Below are 18,747 nucleotides of genomic sequence, written 5' to 3' on the forward strand. Positions count from 1 at the left end.
TGCCAAGTGAAAATAATAAATTACAGAAAAAAATACAACACAATTTAACACAACTTATTATGAAGGTATAACAACTAGCAATTCCTTTCCTACCCAATATGCATATATTAGTGATGGGCCTAGACTCGAAAATTTGAGTCGAGTCGAGCGAGTAGCATCACCTCAGCTCAGCTCAACTCGGCTCAGCTCGGCATTCGAGTTTATTTTACTCGACGGGGCGAAACTCGAAAGGAAATTCGGGTAAAACTCGATAAAACATAATAAAATTGAATTACAATAAATTCTTAATATCTCCTTACGTGACTTTGGCTGACACTAAAAATTACGTACGTAAGACCGAAACACGTACTTACAAACAATGACGACAATCGGCCATATTATTGTATTTTAGTTTTACGTATTGCCAACTTAACAGGTGTGACCACACAGCAAAGAAGACGAACACATTTTTAATAAACAAAACACAAATTAAATTTTATAATCATAATATCGGCACAAATATTACTTTTTTTTAGTAAATCCGTGCTACAATCAGTGCAACGTTACAATAATAAATTAACGGTAGCGTAATATTTGTGTTACAGAGCGCATGTTTGCAACTGATACGCCACCAATCGGGAAATGGCATTTAAAAAAAAACTTTGCTCCACTAATTTTAGGAAGTGTAGGTTGGCGAACATGAATTTTTTTTCCGGGTTTGTTTACACTATTACGTTCGGCGAGATTGCGTTTTGTATAATTGTTTGCTATCCACGTTAAGTGGCAAGTTAAAATTAATTATGAAGTATAAAGTATTTTATAAAGTGTAACTATTCAATACAAATACAAAAGCATGGATTGGTTAGAAGTGCCAGCTTGCGATTGGCCGGCAACGTAACGGCGTTAGTGTTGTAGCAATAATCTTTAAATATATTATATTTGTTATGAGAACGTTTATTGTAATGTTGCGCCAATTGTAGCACGGCCTTACACTTCCAATAAGTGAAAGTTTTCAAAAATGTTCTAATGATTGTGTGAAACTTACCCTAACCTTCGCACCAACAAGCCTAAATTATATTCATTGTTTCTTATTGACTCGTGAATGCTGCAGGCCGCTGCTAACTCGTTCGGTCTAAATAGGGTTACCAACTATTTCACCCTGACCATAAGGGACACTGAACCCCACCTAAAGAGTGGGGGGTCCGGGGGCCCTCCGCCGGAAAAATTGGAATTTCTAGATGCAAATTGGTGCTATTTTAGCAGTTTTTGTATCTGAAAATAATTTATTCACCTGGTTGAAATATTAAAATTTTTGTATTGGCCTAATCTTTTTTTGAGTGATGAATTTAATACATAAAGATATGATAAAGATAACTTTATCCGTTTTCAACTCAACACAATATCAACATAAACAAAACAGACTAAGCGCGGACGAGTGATGACACCTGTCAGCTTCAACATGAACTATTTGGTGGCCAGTGAACTGCGGAGTAAACGGAGCCTTGCAATGTCGCAATACATTTATAACAGGTGGTGCGACGCAGGCGGGAAAATACTTTTTCAATTTTATGCAGGTGTGTAAATTGAACTTTAAACAAGATACGGGAATATCACGTCCCGTCCTGCCTACGTACGGGATAATTCTTTTAGTCACTGAATACGGGAAATCCCGTACAATATGGGACGGTTGGCAACCCTAGGTCTAAAATAAAGTAAATATGTAGTTGAGCAATATTTGCGAAAAAAAATGTTAATAATCTGAAAATACTTTTATTATATGCTCTTTAAATTCCTCTTTTCATTAAAGCTGGGGGATATAAGACATTCCAAATACTTTAGGAGATATCGAATTTTTTAATTTTCACAGTTGGGTGATATTTGTTAAATAAAATTTAAAAATTCCGAAAATACTTTTATTCTATGCTCTATACCTCAATTATTGAATTGTATTATATCAGTTAAGAATTTATTCTAAATTAATTATTTGTATTAATACTTGCATTTTCAATATATTTGATTAAGTGGGCCATGATATAACAAGACAACCATTTAAGGACTCTTAGCAGTAAAGTGCAAATATTCAAGCTCGACTTAAGTGTCAGAGATTCAAATAAAAATTCAGACTCTGATCGACTCGACTTGAATTTATGATCTACAAACTCGACTCGAATCGACTCAAACTAATTATTGTAAAATTCGACTCAACTCAACTTAAAAATTTGCAGGTTAGTACATCTCTAGCATATATCCAGGTGGTTCTACAAACTTGCAGCTAATAGCAACTGAAAAATGCTAGAGATATTGAAACATCATTATATAAGCCTTCATGAGCGAATACATCCATAAAATAGTTTAAAAATCACACAGGTCTAAAATCAAACTAATATAAAGAAATAATTGAATAACTATAAAGATTAATATTAATGTTAAGTACTTTTCAAAAAGTCTATCTTCTAATTACTATTTTATAATGCAAGCACTGCATGCTTTACTTCTTTACTCTTGAGGGCAAAAAATTTGTTTTCATTGCACGCCTAATAAAATAAACTGGGTCCAACCAAATTAAATTTTTACCAAAATTATTGTGCCATAGAATATATAAGCAGCCAACAGCCAATATACACAAGTTTTACTGCAAAAAAACCCTGATACACACAATATTTCTAACACGCCATTAAATTTCATAACTGGATGTCTGAATCATGTAATAGTTACGGAAACCCAAAATATTTGGCAGCACTGTAAATGTTTCAAGTAAAGTATTGTTACGAACGCAAGAGACCAGACCGCGATGCCAGGTTCAGAGCTGGCTGGCGGCCCCACACGGCCACTGACGTCATGCACCGTGCCACGCGCGCCTGCCCGGGTTACAGGGGTCATCATTACCCCCCTCCCCCCTCCGCACATCCGTCACCGAGCGGCCTTGGGAATTCCGCAGGCTGCCGCCCTTCTCGACAGTTCGGATGTCGGGTCGGCTGGGGATGACGCAACTCGTCATCAAGCCCCCCTGGTCTGTTCGAGATGGGCGCCCCTAGGTACTTGAGCGACGATGCCGGCCTCTGTGACAGTTTTTGGGCGAGAGAGTTCTTGGGGTGACAGTTGGGTGACCAGAGCGCCACGGGCGCGGTGACGGAGTTCTTGAAAGTAGTGAGAGTCTCGCGAGTGTAGCGACAAGAGTTCCGCGGGGTGTGCCGCGTGAGTTCCGCAAGGAGTGTGCACAGTGAGGAGTGCAGTCTGTAAGAACTTGACAGACAGTAAGTGACTTGGGAGTAAACATGTCTGTTTTGGTTTTAAACTAGAAAGTGAGACCTGGTAGGCTTAATGCATTGAAAAGAATAAATTATAATGCTTACAAAAAATAAACCTGTTCAAAATAAAGTCAGTAATAGTCAAGACTAGTCAGTACAAACATGGTAAAAACAAAATACGAAAATTGTGGTCACCCCACGCTGTTACTGTACTTAAAACTGTTGTTTTCAGGATATGCACAACCATTACTAACAAGTTTATTTACACTTAATTTCAGGATAAAAGTTACAAGCATGTGCTTTTCTCATGCAAACTTTAATTTTTCCAACATGATAGAATTAGGCCATTGCTAATTACAAGAAACAAAACAAAGAAGTCAATGGCCAACATATTTAAGCTTACACAATAAATACGGTCAGAAATGATTATTGTATACCATACAAGATTCTTGGACTCCATAGTTACTGTAATTACACTTCACACAATAGCTCATTAAAACATAAAAAAATAAAGTAATACATACTCATCAATTATCTTACATTCTCAACCGGAAACAAGAAGCCAGAAAACTGCAGACAGACAGAGAATAATGCTAGCAGACCCAGAGTAAGGCGATATGCTCAGCATTTTACTGGCTGCAAGTGGCCAGGATGTTAAACACACACAAGTGAGGTGAGCTCACTGCGAAATCACCTTACCAACTGTGCACACGCCAGCAGAAACAAAATCAAGGTAAATATGAAAATATATCACACGCATGCAACAGGTTCACGACAGAAAGACTGGAAATGGATTTGTAATAGAGTGAGCATGAAGGTGGGGAAGAGGGAAGGGGTAAAGAGAGAGAGAGAGAGAGAGAGAGGATTCTGGCAGCGGAAGAAAACAAAGAGCACCATGCACAGAACGTGGAAGCCATACCGCTCTGTGGACGGCACTGCCGCCTCCTCCCCAATGCTGAGAGGCAACGGATATGTGTTCTCATTGACTGGTTGACTCTGCGGGCTGGCAGAGGACTGCAACACCACAGCATGCATACAGAACACGTCACACAGCATACACACAACTAACATACTGTAAGGGGCAGCAAGAAAAAATTTTTATATTAAACTGTAAAAATGTTTTTAAGATTTTAATTACTACGAGACCATCCAGTTATCTTAACCATGTAAACAAAAAACAATTAATTGTCACTAGACCAAACAAATGGGTACATTTAAATGAAACTTTTTAGGATAGTCTTCTGTGTGTCTAATATAAAACAGCAAAAAGGAATTTGTAGGCACACATTAATAAACAAGGTTTGGTAGTCCTAACGACTAAAAGTGACAATAAAAACTGTACTTGGCAGATGTTTTATTTAATGAGGTTTTCATTCCCAGGAACACAGTATTGAACTAAAACAACCCTACGAAATAGTACCTACAAGATGATTGCAATCTTATTGACAAGTTCAAATGGTGATAAATGTGTCAGTTACTTGCATGGAGAGAAGGAAAATAACAGGTAATGGCTTCTACACAAAAACAAACCATCTTGTACCAAACAAGTGGAACTGAAATATATATATTTTTTTTAAGTTTGTGAAAATTGGACCTCTGTTGCAAACACACCTATAAATACAAGTATGTGGACAACTGCAGTGAATAGATTAAGTATAATATTTTGACAGAACCAAAAACAAAATGCCCATGCAAGCCTACTCAAAATCATCGTCAAGCTTTGGACGAACACCACAAAAAACTCTGAGGATAATTTTTTTGTCCTGAAAAACCACAGAATGCTAAAGCAAAAACGATATTTAAAATCATAACCATCTTCTTCTTCAAAACAAATCTACAAAGCTAAGGCACAAAATAAAGATGATAGTTGATCTGAAGCTATTTTCTATATCGTTTAGTAGCCAAAGTCTGAGCATTTTATGGAAGTCTCTTTATGGTTTTGTTTGTAACATTTCTATAAAAAAACTTAGATGTTGGATCTAGTCTTACTGACTTCACCAAATGCTTAGGCTGATGCTGATCCATATTTCCCCGTTATCAGTTTTGACTGACTGGATAGGGTTTTAATGAGTTTAAAGAAACCTTCAGATGTGGGACTGAAAGACTAGTTGAAATCATAGAAAGTTAAAAACTGGAGACGACACACTGTTACTTGATGTGCAGCGAGACAATGAATGCTAAGTAGTGCTGTGTGACATTTATCCATCGTTGAAAACTTTCACATGGCAAAAATTTTCGACTTGTGTCAGTTTTGACAATCAGTGATGCTTTCAAAACAATAAACATCAACACTTAAGTCTCAATAGTGCCATATAATTTTTGGAATTAATATTTATCCTTATATTTAAGTCACAGTAATTTAATCTACTTCTTATGAGAGAGAAAAAAAAAAGAGGTAGTAAATTCAAACACCAAATTTAATTTGGGCTTGTTAATGCTATTAGCAAAGTATTTAAAAAGTAATACAAATCTTATTACATATAAATAACAACTGAATAACAATGCTAGTCACGAGACTTTTGTGATGGCCTTGTGACACAACGCGGCATGCATCGAGACGCTGCCTTTGACACAACTTCGAGGTGTCTCAAACCAAATTCTAAATTAATACTGAGAACAACAAACCTAAGTTGAGGCAAAGCACAAAAACAAAGCTCGTAGGAGCACAAGGATGCATTGTACTTTACTAACATCACATCCAAGTTTACAGAAGGTGATTCATAATTATCTATCAAATAGTAGTATGAATCATAAGAAAATAAAAAATTCTTAAAATTCTGAGACTTATGATGTGAGAAGGAAAGTCCTTTCACAGAGAAAAAGTGGGAAAATTAATTTAAGACTATGGCTAATCATGTAATTCCAGGTAGCAAAACACAAGCCTCAGTCCTGTTTCATGGGTGGCAAACTACAGAGCCAGCTATCAGCAAATAATTTTGTTGCCTTTCAGCATTTGAGTCAGGACACCTTTACTGAGTCATCTCTCACCGGGAACCAAACAAAGACCGGTGACCGACTAGGCATGCTATACAGCTGGTGGAACAATAACAAATGTTTTGGCATGTGTTAGCTGAAAGACGTGCTAAAGTGATCTGGCTGATAATGAAGGTAAGTTACAGCTGGTGTCTGCCAGTAACATGACTGAAAATCAAACAAATCAAGCATGTAACACGTTCTTCAAGATCGAGAAAGAACATACTGTATCTAAGGCACATCAGAAGAAGTAAGCAATGGACCCTTTGTAGACTCAGTTCAACCATGCATTTTACATATTTTTCTTTGTATTAACATCTATCTCATCGACAACTTGTATTTGGAGAGAAATTTTCATCAAAACTATTTTCAGTATATTTGTATTTAGCAGCTGATGCAAGATGAAGTGCATCTACAGGCGGTGAGCCAACACCCAATCAGTGACGACTATGTACATTTTCGTTTTAATTTATCTGGGTACTATGTGCTGTGCATTGCTCTGACTGAGTGCTGTCCACTCAACACCAGTGCCACACACCACATAAACTTAGCTTGGCTGCATATGTTCTTCCCACCTGAGTTTCACTTCTTTGTACCGAGATAAACATCTGCCTGGCACAGTTCCCACAGACGTGCTACTTAATTCAAGAGGTGTCTTATTCCACGTGTACATTTCTAAACACTAAATAACATTTACACACAACATAAATATGTTTTATGCAATGATTGCACTAACATGAATGACTTTCAAAAATATCTACTACAACTGTAAACTATATTATACTTAGGGCATACAACATCTGAGCAGCTGTCCTCTGTCAACTTCAAATTAATTTCTTAGCTTATCTATACACCAAAATGCACTTAATTATCTATGGCTATACACAGAATTTAATATACAATAAGCATTTTGTGGGAAATTTACAAATACATATTGCTAAATTACTAAATGATAACCAGCATTTAAATTTCATCCTCGTATTAAAACTATGTGTAGCACCACAGATGGTCTATAGGACTTAGTTTCCAAATGCCTTGTACAATATTAAAGTAACTTAAAATCCCAAACCAAGTTTTCAATGGATAAGGTTGGGTGTGTTTGGCAATGTTCACTTGTTCTCACGAAGCATGCAACAAACTACAAATTACTGCCAGAAAAATACTGTACTCTAACTAAAATCAAATAATTAATGTTTATGTATGTGTCCCATTACAGTCTGTAGTTGCATCAATACAAAAAAAATCTTAATAATAACCGATGAAATAAAATCTGCGGAGCAAATAATTGTTTGAGTGCTCAACGAATGTTAACTTAGTTAACCAAATTATTGAAATGTTGGAAGTCAATTATATTCTCTAATAAGAAAAGCTATCAAAGTTTAAACAATTACTTTAAATTCTCAAGTGTTCAGTATAACATTCATCAAATTGTATAGAATTCCATCTCAAATATATGATTACTTCGATTTTAAGACAATTCTATACGTATGAGTCTTAAATTTAATTATTGAACATAAGACAACCTAGATGAGACACTAATATAAGCATCCTTGACTATACAATGACTTTTAATCAAAGAATATTTAAATAGACGACAATTCTAGGTTCAAAATTACTTCTATGTAATCGTAGTTTCACTATGCTTGTGTTTGAAATTTTTTTTAATTTCAATTCCCAAAATTTCATAAATTTTCAAATTCAGATATTTTCAAAAATGTTGCTTAATTTTCATCTAAGGTAAATTTTATTTTCTACCAGTTTACAGGCAAGCAAATATTGTATTTTTGAGTCACTAATAGGAGAACCTAAACGAAGAAGTTTTTTTGTTTTGTTTTTATTATGATATACAAAATTGTTCTGTAATTTCATTGAAGAATATTTGCTCTTGCACTTCCATGTTAAAGTATATATTAAATTTGCAAACTGAAAAATGATGAACTGTAAAGGAAAGGCTAAGGTTTTATGTTGCAATGTTATGCATCGAAGCTCTAAGCTTAAGCCGATGGTTTTTTATTGTTTATACCTCCTAGCAAAAAAAAAATATTCTAAAACAGTTCCCTATTTTTGGCATTAAGGAATAAACAGAAAACAAACAAAAATTTTAACTATAGTCCATCCACGGTAACCTCCTACTTTTTTAAACGAACCTTTGAAAAAACACACCAGGATGCAGCATGTTTGGTTCGTTTGCAAAAATACTTTCCATCATATGCATATTAAACATGCATTAACACTAAATTACCGTATAATGATGTTAAATAAAATTTTACAAAAAAAGTAACTATCTATGTACAATATTATTAATATTAATGATCTCGCATGTGTGTAAATGAAACAGTGAGAGAAGTGGTGTGTTGGCAATGATTAGAACGAAATAGTTCCATAGCCAAAATATATATTTTTTGACTTTCCGCGTGTATTTAAGAATTTGTGTGGGTATTTGTTAAGTTTGAACATTTTTTTAAATCTCTGGTGAAATAAAAACGTTATGTTAACGGTAAAAAAATATTACGTGCCGAAACCGTGGTCGCGCATTAATAATGTTAATAGTCACTTGATTGTTTTCTCTTTCAGCCGTTTGCAGTCTGCACAGATTACGCCATATTGCAGTATGTTTTAATATATTACTGACCGTGAAATAACGTACAGTTTGTGTTTCAGGATTTTGTGTTAATATTGTGTATTTTAACTTTGTTATATTATTTATTATCTACTATTGTAATGATGGAATTTGTTATCGTTTTGATATTTTGTGTGGTTCTTGTGATTGCTGTAATGGTAATTGGTTCCGGAATGGGGAAAGCTACTTCTTCGCAGCGTCAGATGGACATCATTAACGTCGCTCAGAACTTATAATATGTTTTAATTAAAAAAGGCGACTTGAAGAAATGTGACGTTACGCAGACGACCGCGTTTCTTCTCAACATCGCAAAGTCAACTGTTCTCAAGTAAGTAGGCTTTTTTCGTTTTCATGCACGTAAAAAAAATATCGACTGTGTCCTAAGTATTGTCGGCCTGTGTTTTAACTCACGAGGTTTTTTGTGTTTTATTTCCAATTTATATTTTTTGGTGTGAGACAACACCGCCATGTGGCGTCTCTGTTGAAAAGTTAACCTAAAATCATATTAGGCCTACTCAGGTCCTAACAATAACAATATAGGCACTTTCAAGTATTTTTATGGGTGTGATACACGTTTGTTTATAACGATGTTTATAAACTTTATGATAGGTTTAACTATAACATAAGGGAGTGATTTTATAATTTGCATTTAATTAGTTTTTCATCTGTTTGGGAGATCACAAAATAAATAAAAAAACACTTCATTAATTTCGTGGACAAAGTCTGTCATGTTTCCATTTAGTGACCACAAAGCAAATATTTGTGACAAAATGCCATATTTGGAACACTGCCTAACTGCGTATTGTGAACGGGTCCCCGGAAAAGTGTTATGACAAATGTTTTTTTTTTTTGGTTAGGTACTACAAGAAAGACATTGAAGAAGTTTCAACACCAGGAAAAAAGAGGAAAAAAAGGCCACAGGAAGGAAAGTCACTTGACACAGTCGACGATTTCACAGTAAATGCAATCAGGAATGCAATTTACAGGATGTACGCTGAAGGTAAAAATTTGATACTGAAGAGTAGTTTCAATATCACTGGGGTAGGCCCTACTTAATTGTATTCATTTCATATATCCATATGCAGATTGACCGGTTCAGTTTTTTTCCCGATATCATCTGTCCTTTAAAAATACTTAACATTTTTGAGTGGTTTGTTAGGTTTCTTTATTGATATGGTATTGATATATAGAATATTGTGCAACATATGAAATAGGTACACGTCCTTTTAAGGTTAGGTTAAAGATAGAAAGAAAATTGTTACATTCTAAAACTACAAGTAATGTTTATATCGTTATACACAGTATACATATTAAATAACCTCAACTTTTATGATGTATCAGAAGGTTAAATAATGACTATTTCCAGTATCAATAATATCCAGTTGTGCGCTTTAGCAGTAATTGGTTACAAATTAGTGAGTTGTGGTCTAAGCAAGCATGGTTATTAAAAAAAAATTGGGATACTTAATTGGCTAAATTGTACTGTGTGGCAGGGTCCAGTACAATATATATTCTATTGCAAAATAGTGTCATGCCCCGCCTAACCCTTTAGAAAATATAGGGGTATTGTTATTTTATAAACAATAGGCCTACTTCATTGTAATGAAGTATCATATGAAAACACAACTTAGCCAGACAAACTGTGTGTTAGTGTATGAAGTAACAGAAGGTTATAAAACAGTAAAAGTTTAGTATCGCGTATCCGATTCGATACATTGATCCTGATCGCATGATCCTGCAAATATTGATCCTGTGATTGATGATGCTTGCTTTTCTAATTTATTACGTTTAAAAATCCTGTACAAAACCAAAACTAAAAACCTGTGATGTAGTAATGAGTTATGATTTAAAGTTGAATAATAATGAAAATATATATGTTTTATTAAACTTATGATAATTATTCTTGCTATACCACAATATTTGATTATGTTCAGGATCTTTGATCTGAATAAATGAAAAAAAGCATGCACCACACGATTAATAGGATGTACAGGTTCATGCATAAAGATCTAGGGATCACATGGGATACACGATACAAAACATTTACCTATAACACAGTGTAGAGCTTGTAACTTATTGATTGCTAAATTGAATGCTGAAATAATAATGTTTTACACAACTTCAATACAAACGCGCAATATAATCGTCATATCATTGCAGACAAAAATACTGCAATGTAGAATTCCTCTAAGCAAACTACAAAATTTAAATTAATTTAAAAGTATTTTTGAAATGTAAGTTTATTAAAACTATTTAATAAATGTAAATTGTGCACTTAAATTATCTTCTACGGGGTTGTGGTTTCGCTTAGTTTTGTGTACCTCTGTTATTTCATGTATTGTTAATGTATGCAATAAATTTACAGGTTTGAATGTTACAGTCGACACCATTTTGAAAGAAATCAGGGAAAGACAAATAGATTATTATGGTGGAAGATCAAGTCTTCATAAATTGTTAAAGAAGATGGGATTTTCATGGACAACTGTTGATGGACGAAAAGCTTTGATAGAGAATGAAAACATAGTATTGAAGCGAATAGATTTCTTGAGAAAGTATAAAGAAGAAAAAGAAAGAGGTGCCAATTTCATATTTGTTGATGAAACATGGATTTTCCAGAGAGGCAAGGCATTAATTTATTTGAAAATTTGTTCTGTGGTCCAATACAAAGTATTTCATTTCCATTTCATATATTTTTCAGGAACTGTATCAAAGTCATGGCAGGACAAGAGTCTACAATCTGCGAAGAGACGTACTGTTGGAGATGGTAAAAGGTTTATTGTTGTTAATGCTGGAGGGCGCACTGGCTTTGTGCCAGGAGCAGGATTACTTTTTGTTTCAGGTCAGAAGACTGCAGACTACCATGGCGAGATGAATGGGGAAACTTTCTTGATGTGGTTTGAAGACATGTTGGTGCATCTGGAGGAACCCAGTGTCATTATAATGGACAATGCTTCATATCACAGCACCCAGGTATGTGCAATGGTAAAGCAGTGTCTTTTTATTGCTCAAATTGTAATGTGAAAAATTTACATGTGTATAAGTACGAATATTCGAGACTAATACATTTTGCCAGCAATAATTGTTATCTTAATAGTATGCCTACACTACATTTTTTTAAACTATAATGTTTGAGCTGAAATTGATTACACACACACAGATTATATATATATATATATATATATATATATATATATATATATACAGTACACTCCCTATTTAACGCGGTTGTCGGGGGACATAACTTTTACCCGCGTTGTTTCATAACCGCGATGTTTCGATGTGATTAAGGTCAAAAGGCATAAAACACCGCCTGTGTTCTAATAGGTCGGCAAGCACGCACAGTATAGACGGCCCGCCGTTGTGCGGACTTTGCATCCGCAGTTTTCACTAAACGCAGGTGAAAAAATAAAAATAATAAATTTTAAAGATAAATATTAAATGTTGAATTGTTTTTATTTTTCCGCGTGCCGCGCACAGTTTGTCGCACGGCCTACGAGCGCGCCACACGCCGCCATACACACGTGCGGCACACAAGCTGCTGCCAGTCTCGTGGTGTCAGCCACAGTATCTGCTTCGTCAGTGTCCGTAACAAAGTAAGTGCAGTGTGTGCGGTTACACACGATTCTGTGGTCGAAGTCTTCTAAAAAGAAAGGCCGTAGTGATAATTCAAACCGAATATGAATCGCAAAGTACCGAGTTTGATTGACAAAATAAAAATTCTATATTTACTTACAGATAGCTTGTCTTTTGCAGAAGTAGGCCGCAGATACAGGAAAAAACTATTCTAGCATTCGTACAATAAAAAATAAAGAATCGTCTATCGTGTCAAGTGGTTAAACTTTATTATCCATGCTTACAGTAAATTATAAATGGTCACGTGTGGGAAACAAAAATTGTGCCAATTTAATTTTAGCGCAATCAGTGACGCCGTATTAAAAACCGTGTTAAACTATGTCTTTACTTATTTCACCAAACACTGTGTCGAGTTGCTGAGTGTGTGTGGCTCGGATCGGCAAGTGTTATATTCCCCAGCCTCTGGTTAAAGGTCAGGAGACCGCTACACATAAACGTTTCCGGGAATTGTTTACTACCTCACGGCAAAAGTGGTACAGTATGGTTCACGTAAGTATTGGACCACTGGGAATTCCTGGGCAAAGATTAAAAATACGCTAGCTGATTTACTTTACCATTTAATGTTAAAACATTATACCAAAGTAAAAAGATGAACGTGTATAATACAATGAATTACCCAATAATATTACGTCTGTAGGTTTAAGTTGTAACAAAACATTTATATACAGATGTCCAGTAAAGTACCAATTAAGATTCTGGAGTGGAATTTTAAACACCGGACTACCTGATTTTGCCTTGTACGCAGGGACGCTGCTCAGTCAAGTGACTCATGCTCTGCCTGTGTGCTGCGTGAACACATTCCCTCCCCCACGCCCCCTCGCCCAGTTTCTGCCCGCTCTAATCTCTACCTCTCTCCATATTCTCGGCTTGCCTCTCCCTATCCAGCGCTTGCCGACAACCAAGCCTATCCAACATCAATCCCCAGCCGAGTCACGCTGGATAATGTCGCTGGACGGTGGGCTTTAGGTCCCCTGTTTCATTTGTGAGAAAGCGACGTTAAGAACTAGTCTTTCAGAAAATATCACTGGGCTGGATTGGACCATAATTTGAAAACCCTACAAGATAGAGGAATAATGTACGGAGATATCTTGTTTATAATTTCACTGCGGACATTTTCTACGCCTAGGCTTTTTTATGCCCGATGCTTAGTTTGTTAGTTACAACGCAAAATTATCCTAATCGGCTATCAACCATTTATTCCATTATTATTCATTTCTGACTGGGGGACATGGTTTGACCCGCGATATACCCGATTCCGCGATCAATCGGGGCGCGATATACCGGGAGTTTACTGTATATATATAATGTAATTGAATTACATCATAGTGCAAACTAATTTAGTAGAGGGTTTGAAATACCAAATAAAATTTTTTTATTGCAAATAGCATTTGAAAATGACATAATTACTTGTTTGGTAAAAGGACCCACTTTATGAATGCTCTGTTGCCCTACTTAATAAATTAAAATAATATTTTCAAAAAAATTTCTAGTCACTAAACTAACATGCTTTGTTAAATTTAGAAATTCATTACGACAATATGCCAAAACACATGTTTGCTTTGCATAAGTACAGTAGAACCCTGTTATAATTTGTTTTTAAGGGGCTACAAGAAAAAAAAAACATAAGCAGGAAATTCAATTTAGTACTTTTTAGTGTGGATTTATTGCCAATGGACTCAACAAGCTGCATAAAGATATATTTGATGCTCCAATTTGCTTGTAGCAAGCCAAAAACAATTTTTCTTTAACATCATGGTGCTTCCAGCTTCTATCTGCTTTGTCTTTACTTACACATTGTCTCATTGCTGTAAAATTGTCTCATTTCTGTATAATTGTCATAATTCACGACAGTGTTTACAGTGGAAATGCTTAAGTCCAGTTCTTTTGCCACTTGAACATGTGATTTAAGTGAATACATTTGAAAACACACAGAATGGCTAAAAATTTATGAATTTATTTGTTTTCCAAGGGTGTCAACAGGCAGTTAACTGCTAACATACACATATACATAGACAGTATAGACAAAGGCTTTTAATTTTTTTCGTCTTCTAAAATTTTATGAAGTGAACATTACAAGCACGAAACGCATAATTTGTGAAACATTATATCCAGGAATTAAATACATTGTCCTTATAGGGAAAATATTGGACTTGAAAAATAATACATTATAGGCAGGAAAACTTTATAAGCAGTAAAATTGTAACAGGGTTCTACTGTCATGAATTCTTATCAGCTACTTGAGTATTTAGTTAAATGTTGGCATAACGTAGGTTGAGAAAACACCTACAACGAACTGGACCAAGGATGCACTGATCGCGTGGCTGGAGAAGAATGAGATAAAACATGAAAATAATTTGTTGAAAGTGGAGCTGCTGAGAATAGCTAAACAAAACAAGCCCCGAATACGGTATATTATTTCGTTTTTTTTACAGCATTTCTTTAAAAGTGAGATAGTTGCAAAAAATTACGTATACGCCTTGTTCTAACACACTTTTCAGATATGAGGTAGACGAGTTGGCTTGTAACTATGGCCACAAAATTCTACGACTCCCACCCTATCACTGCCACTATAATGCAATCGAACTAGTTTGGGCTCAATGTAAACACCATTACAATAGTAACGTGGGGCGGGCCAAGAGATTTGACAATGATGCAGTTGCAGCCATCTGGAAAGAGGCTCTTGATGCTTCCACACCAGAGAGGTATTTTCATGTTGCATGACCAATGGGGTATTCCTTTTGAAGTAGAAATTGTTTTATTTTCCTGTAGAACATTCCTCAAGCTTCAGCAAAACCCTTACCATACATTTTTACATAATACGTAAGTATTGTTGCCTAGCAGCCTGGTCCTACCATTCCTTTTGATAACTTTGTGTGCTAGTGTGTGTATAGTGTGATTATCATTTTGTGTATATTCATATACCAGTAATACAGTTTTAAAACAATTGGTAAAAATAAGTGGTTTGAATTTGTGTAGTTGTCGTTTTGAAAATGTGTTGCATGTATGTGTTTGTGTTCGTGTTTGTGTTTGTAATTTTATTCCCATGTGATTCATACATATTTGTGTAGTTTCTAGATCTAACAGTGGTGACTTATTTGCAAGGTTTTTTTTTTTGTAATTGCAGTCCATTTGCAATTGTTTCATTTCCATAAATAGTTTTGTATTTATTAGTAATTGTGATATTACTTTCTGTTATGCTTAATCTTGTGTCAATGACTTTAAAGTTATGGTGGGTTCAGTGCTGTAGGCAGATTTCAATATTCAGATAAAATTTCAACGTAGAGAATTTTGAATATTTTCATCTAGCGAACTTGAATAGGTATTTACACATGTAGTTCTTGCACATTAGTATTTTCAAAAGTTATGTTATTATAGTGAAATACATATACAGTAAATCATCAAAACTATTCAAAAAATTAAATTTTCGCTATATCTCACTGTTTTTGTCTGGGACAAATTTTAACCAAAAACAAACACAAAAGTTATGAAATAAATATTTTATCATATGCATTCTAAGCCTTTATTGATAACATAGAAAATATTTACAGCTTTATTATATCTTGAATAAACCACTCAATTTTTTTTTTTCAGATAACATAAAACAAAACATGTTACTTCAAGTATTAAATAATAGCTTTGATAGTTGAGGAAAAAACATTAAATGAGTTTTGTTGTGTTTAAAAATAGTTTCTTGTGGAGTGAGTTCAAAATTGTATGTAATAAAGAGCATGCCATGCATTGTTTACTATGCCGTTTTGACAGAAACAAACATATTTTGTTATAGAGTGGTTTTTGCTATAAACAGGTCATTTATATAGAGGTTTTACTGTATACATTAATTTTTTTAGATGGGCGAGGTGTGTGGATCACGTGGAGAAGCTAATTCAAGCAGACTGGGAGAGAGAAGTCCACATAGACAGCGGCACCATTCCTCCACTCATCATCCACCTCGGCGAGGATAGTTCAAGTGAAGACAGTGACAGCGAAGAATTTGAGGTTACGACACAGCAAGTAGATGGAGACAGTGAAGTACTGGCAGTTCCTCTTGATGATTTACCCGGGTGTTCTTATTGAGGTCTGTATGTAATAAACACCTGGGCAACTGTAAGTATTGGGGTTTGAAACATTTTTTTTTCTTTTATGCATTCCCATTAAGTATGTTGATTACTGGAACTTTATGTATTAACTTTATATTACACATATTATAAAATTAATAATAAATTTCATTTCTGGATTCGTATAGGTGTATGTGAAACATTTTATTTTGTTGTGTCTCTTCATTTTTCAGTGAACTTACTTGGAAAACAAAAAGCCAGTCCCCATCCAGGGCCACAAATAAATAATGCATATAAGTGGTATAGAAATTACTGTCAATTCTTTACCACAATTTTACTGTTCATAAAATTATGATTTTGTCTAATAAGTATACTCAGGAAAATGTATATAACCATATTTTTATTTGTGGCCTTAACCGGCAAAATGGTAGGGGTTTATTAAATAAAAGAAGAAAATTCATTTTTAAATGTTTTCATCTGAATTTGTTAATTTTATTAAACCTTCAATCCTTAGTCTTTTCCAGATTGCTTAGATGGACAGCCATATGTATAATTTACAATACTTTTTTTTTCAGATGCAGAAAACTGTGTTGAACTGTACTAAAGGATGATATTCATTGCTTACATAAATGTTGTAAATTTATATGTTCTCCTAAAAATTTACTTTAAATTATATGTTATTTCTTTAGCTAACAAACTTATTTTTTAATATTTTTACCATTGGGTATCATAAATGTTATGCACATATACATGAATACTTAGATCATATTCAAATTACTTATATATATATATATATATATATATATATATATATATAAATATATATATATACACACACACACACACACACACACACAGACATTGTTTTGACAGCTGGTGATTGTAAACAAACCATTTGACATTTGTCACATGGCAATGTTTTTGTTTACATACGGCGGAAGGATACATAGTGACATTAAAGTAGATCCGGTGAAAAGCAGGGCTTCAGAAAAGTAGGAGGTTACCGTGGATGGACTATATACACACATTTCAGTTTAAAATATCATAAATATCAAATTCCTATATTTCTTTATAAATTCATGTAATGAAGAGATTTTTTTACCACAAACTGTTTTATTTTTAGTATGCATTTAGATAATATTGATCTGAACCAAGGCAACGATGGTGTCGCCTTAACTACCAGCCTGCTCCCTTCTCTCGCCTGGACCCTCCTAAAACTGTTGGACTCCAACCAAATACCGAGTTAAAAATATTTCACTACAGCTTGCCGTTCTCGTTACTATTTGGTGGCTTTGTACTGATTTAAAGGCGAAAATGATTGAACAGTGTTACCTTGCAGCCACCTTCACAACTAAACCAATCTTTTTTCCTTCAGATAGAACACCAGAGGAAAGGAAAACTGAAAATATAAAAAGCACGTTGAGTGAAAATGCACGTGCAAAAATATTTGGCTACTTTTTTCTTTAAAAGAGATTTTCAAATTAAAAGTCTAATTACAGACATCAAAATGTAAGCAAGATGTTTGTTTGTATTGACGTTGACCGGGGCAACGCCCTCCCTAAGCCCGATGTGCCTCATGTCGCGCCTGGCTCCTCCGCCCCCCATAACCCCCCCACCATCAGGAACCTGTGTGCGTGCGTGCGTGCGTTTGCCCGCCCTGCAAGAGGCGAGTAGAGCCTGTGCCACGCATACCTAGAATAATATTCTAATTAATATACGTATTTTGTAATTTTACTTATGTAATTATAACCCCTAGTGTTTTGTTTTCCTTCAGCGTAAGTAAGGACGGAGTAGCGCCCTATGTGGCCGTTGCCAGAACTAGCCCGGCGTGGGCCTCTCTCATTTAAACTTACACAAATATTAAAAAGCTTTTTAATAAATAGTTTATCAGGGTAGCATGTATAATTTTTAGGTTTACAGGATGCATGTACTGTTCTGCTCTAGCTGTCTAATGGGATGAAAGCACATGTGCTACCTAGGTCCTAAGTGACTTGTTTATGGTCAGATTTAGGTGAAAAGGAATGCTGATAAGTCTAATAAAACAAATAAAGATTCACCCTACTAAGACATAAAAGCATCTTCGGTGTGATGGGAATCTGGGTTTAGGTTAACTAAGAACCAAGAACCAATTAAGAACTGGAACCAAACTGAGAATGGGGAACAAAAGAAAAAAGAATATCACTAAATCAAATAAAATAAAATATAGATATCATTTTTTTGTCTTTTTAAACCTTTCTAT

At 34.8% G+C, this 18,747-nt stretch overlaps 2 protein-coding genes across 11 annotated transcripts in view; one reads left to right on the forward strand and one right to left on the reverse strand.

Annotated features, from left to right (window-relative positions):
• The window catches only part of LOC134542667 (tubulin monoglutamylase TTLL4-like), a 118,386-nt gene that overhangs the window by 820 nt on the left and 98,819 nt on the right, over nt 1-18,747 (reverse strand). For 4 of the 7 annotated variants that reach the window (XM_063387100.1, XM_063387098.1, XM_063387099.1 and 1 more), the window contains exon 17: nt 4,147-4,241. The exons of the other annotated variants lie outside the window; for them this stretch is intronic. In XM_063387100.1, the coding sequence (XP_063243170.1) occupies nt 4,147-4,241 (95 nt within the window). The remainder of the gene's footprint in view (nt 1-4,146; nt 4,242-18,747) is intronic. 7 annotated transcript variants of the gene reach the window in all.
• LOC134542598 (uncharacterized) lies at nt 9,054-17,111 on the forward strand. Of its 4 annotated transcripts, none has more exons than XM_063386978.1 (5): nt 9,054-9,148; nt 9,678-9,820; nt 11,186-11,790; nt 14,724-14,860; nt 16,302-17,111. In XM_063386978.1, the coding sequence occupies exons 2-5, from the start codon at nt 9,808-9,810 to the stop codon at nt 16,525-16,527; spliced, it is 981 nt and encodes a 326-aa protein (XP_063243048.1). In that variant the 5' UTR covers nt 9,054-9,148; nt 9,678-9,807; the 3' UTR covers nt 16,528-17,111. The 4 variants fall into 4 exon arrangements, 3 of the variants coding, with proteins under 3 accessions (XP_063243048.1, XP_063243047.1, XP_063243049.1); XM_063386979.1 differs by lacking the exon at nt 9,054-9,148 and having other exon boundaries at nt 9,186-9,820; nt 11,186-11,440; nt 11,519-11,790; XM_063386977.1 differs by lacking the exon at nt 9,054-9,148 and having other exon boundaries at nt 9,185-9,820.

Source organism: Bacillus rossius, assembly GCF_032445375.1.
Source record: "Bacillus rossius redtenbacheri isolate Brsri chromosome 9 unlocalized genomic scaffold, Brsri_v3 Brsri_v3_scf9_1, whole genome shotgun sequence".
Lineage (NCBI taxonomy): Eukaryota > Metazoa > Arthropoda > Insecta > Phasmatodea > Bacillidae > Bacillus > Bacillus rossius.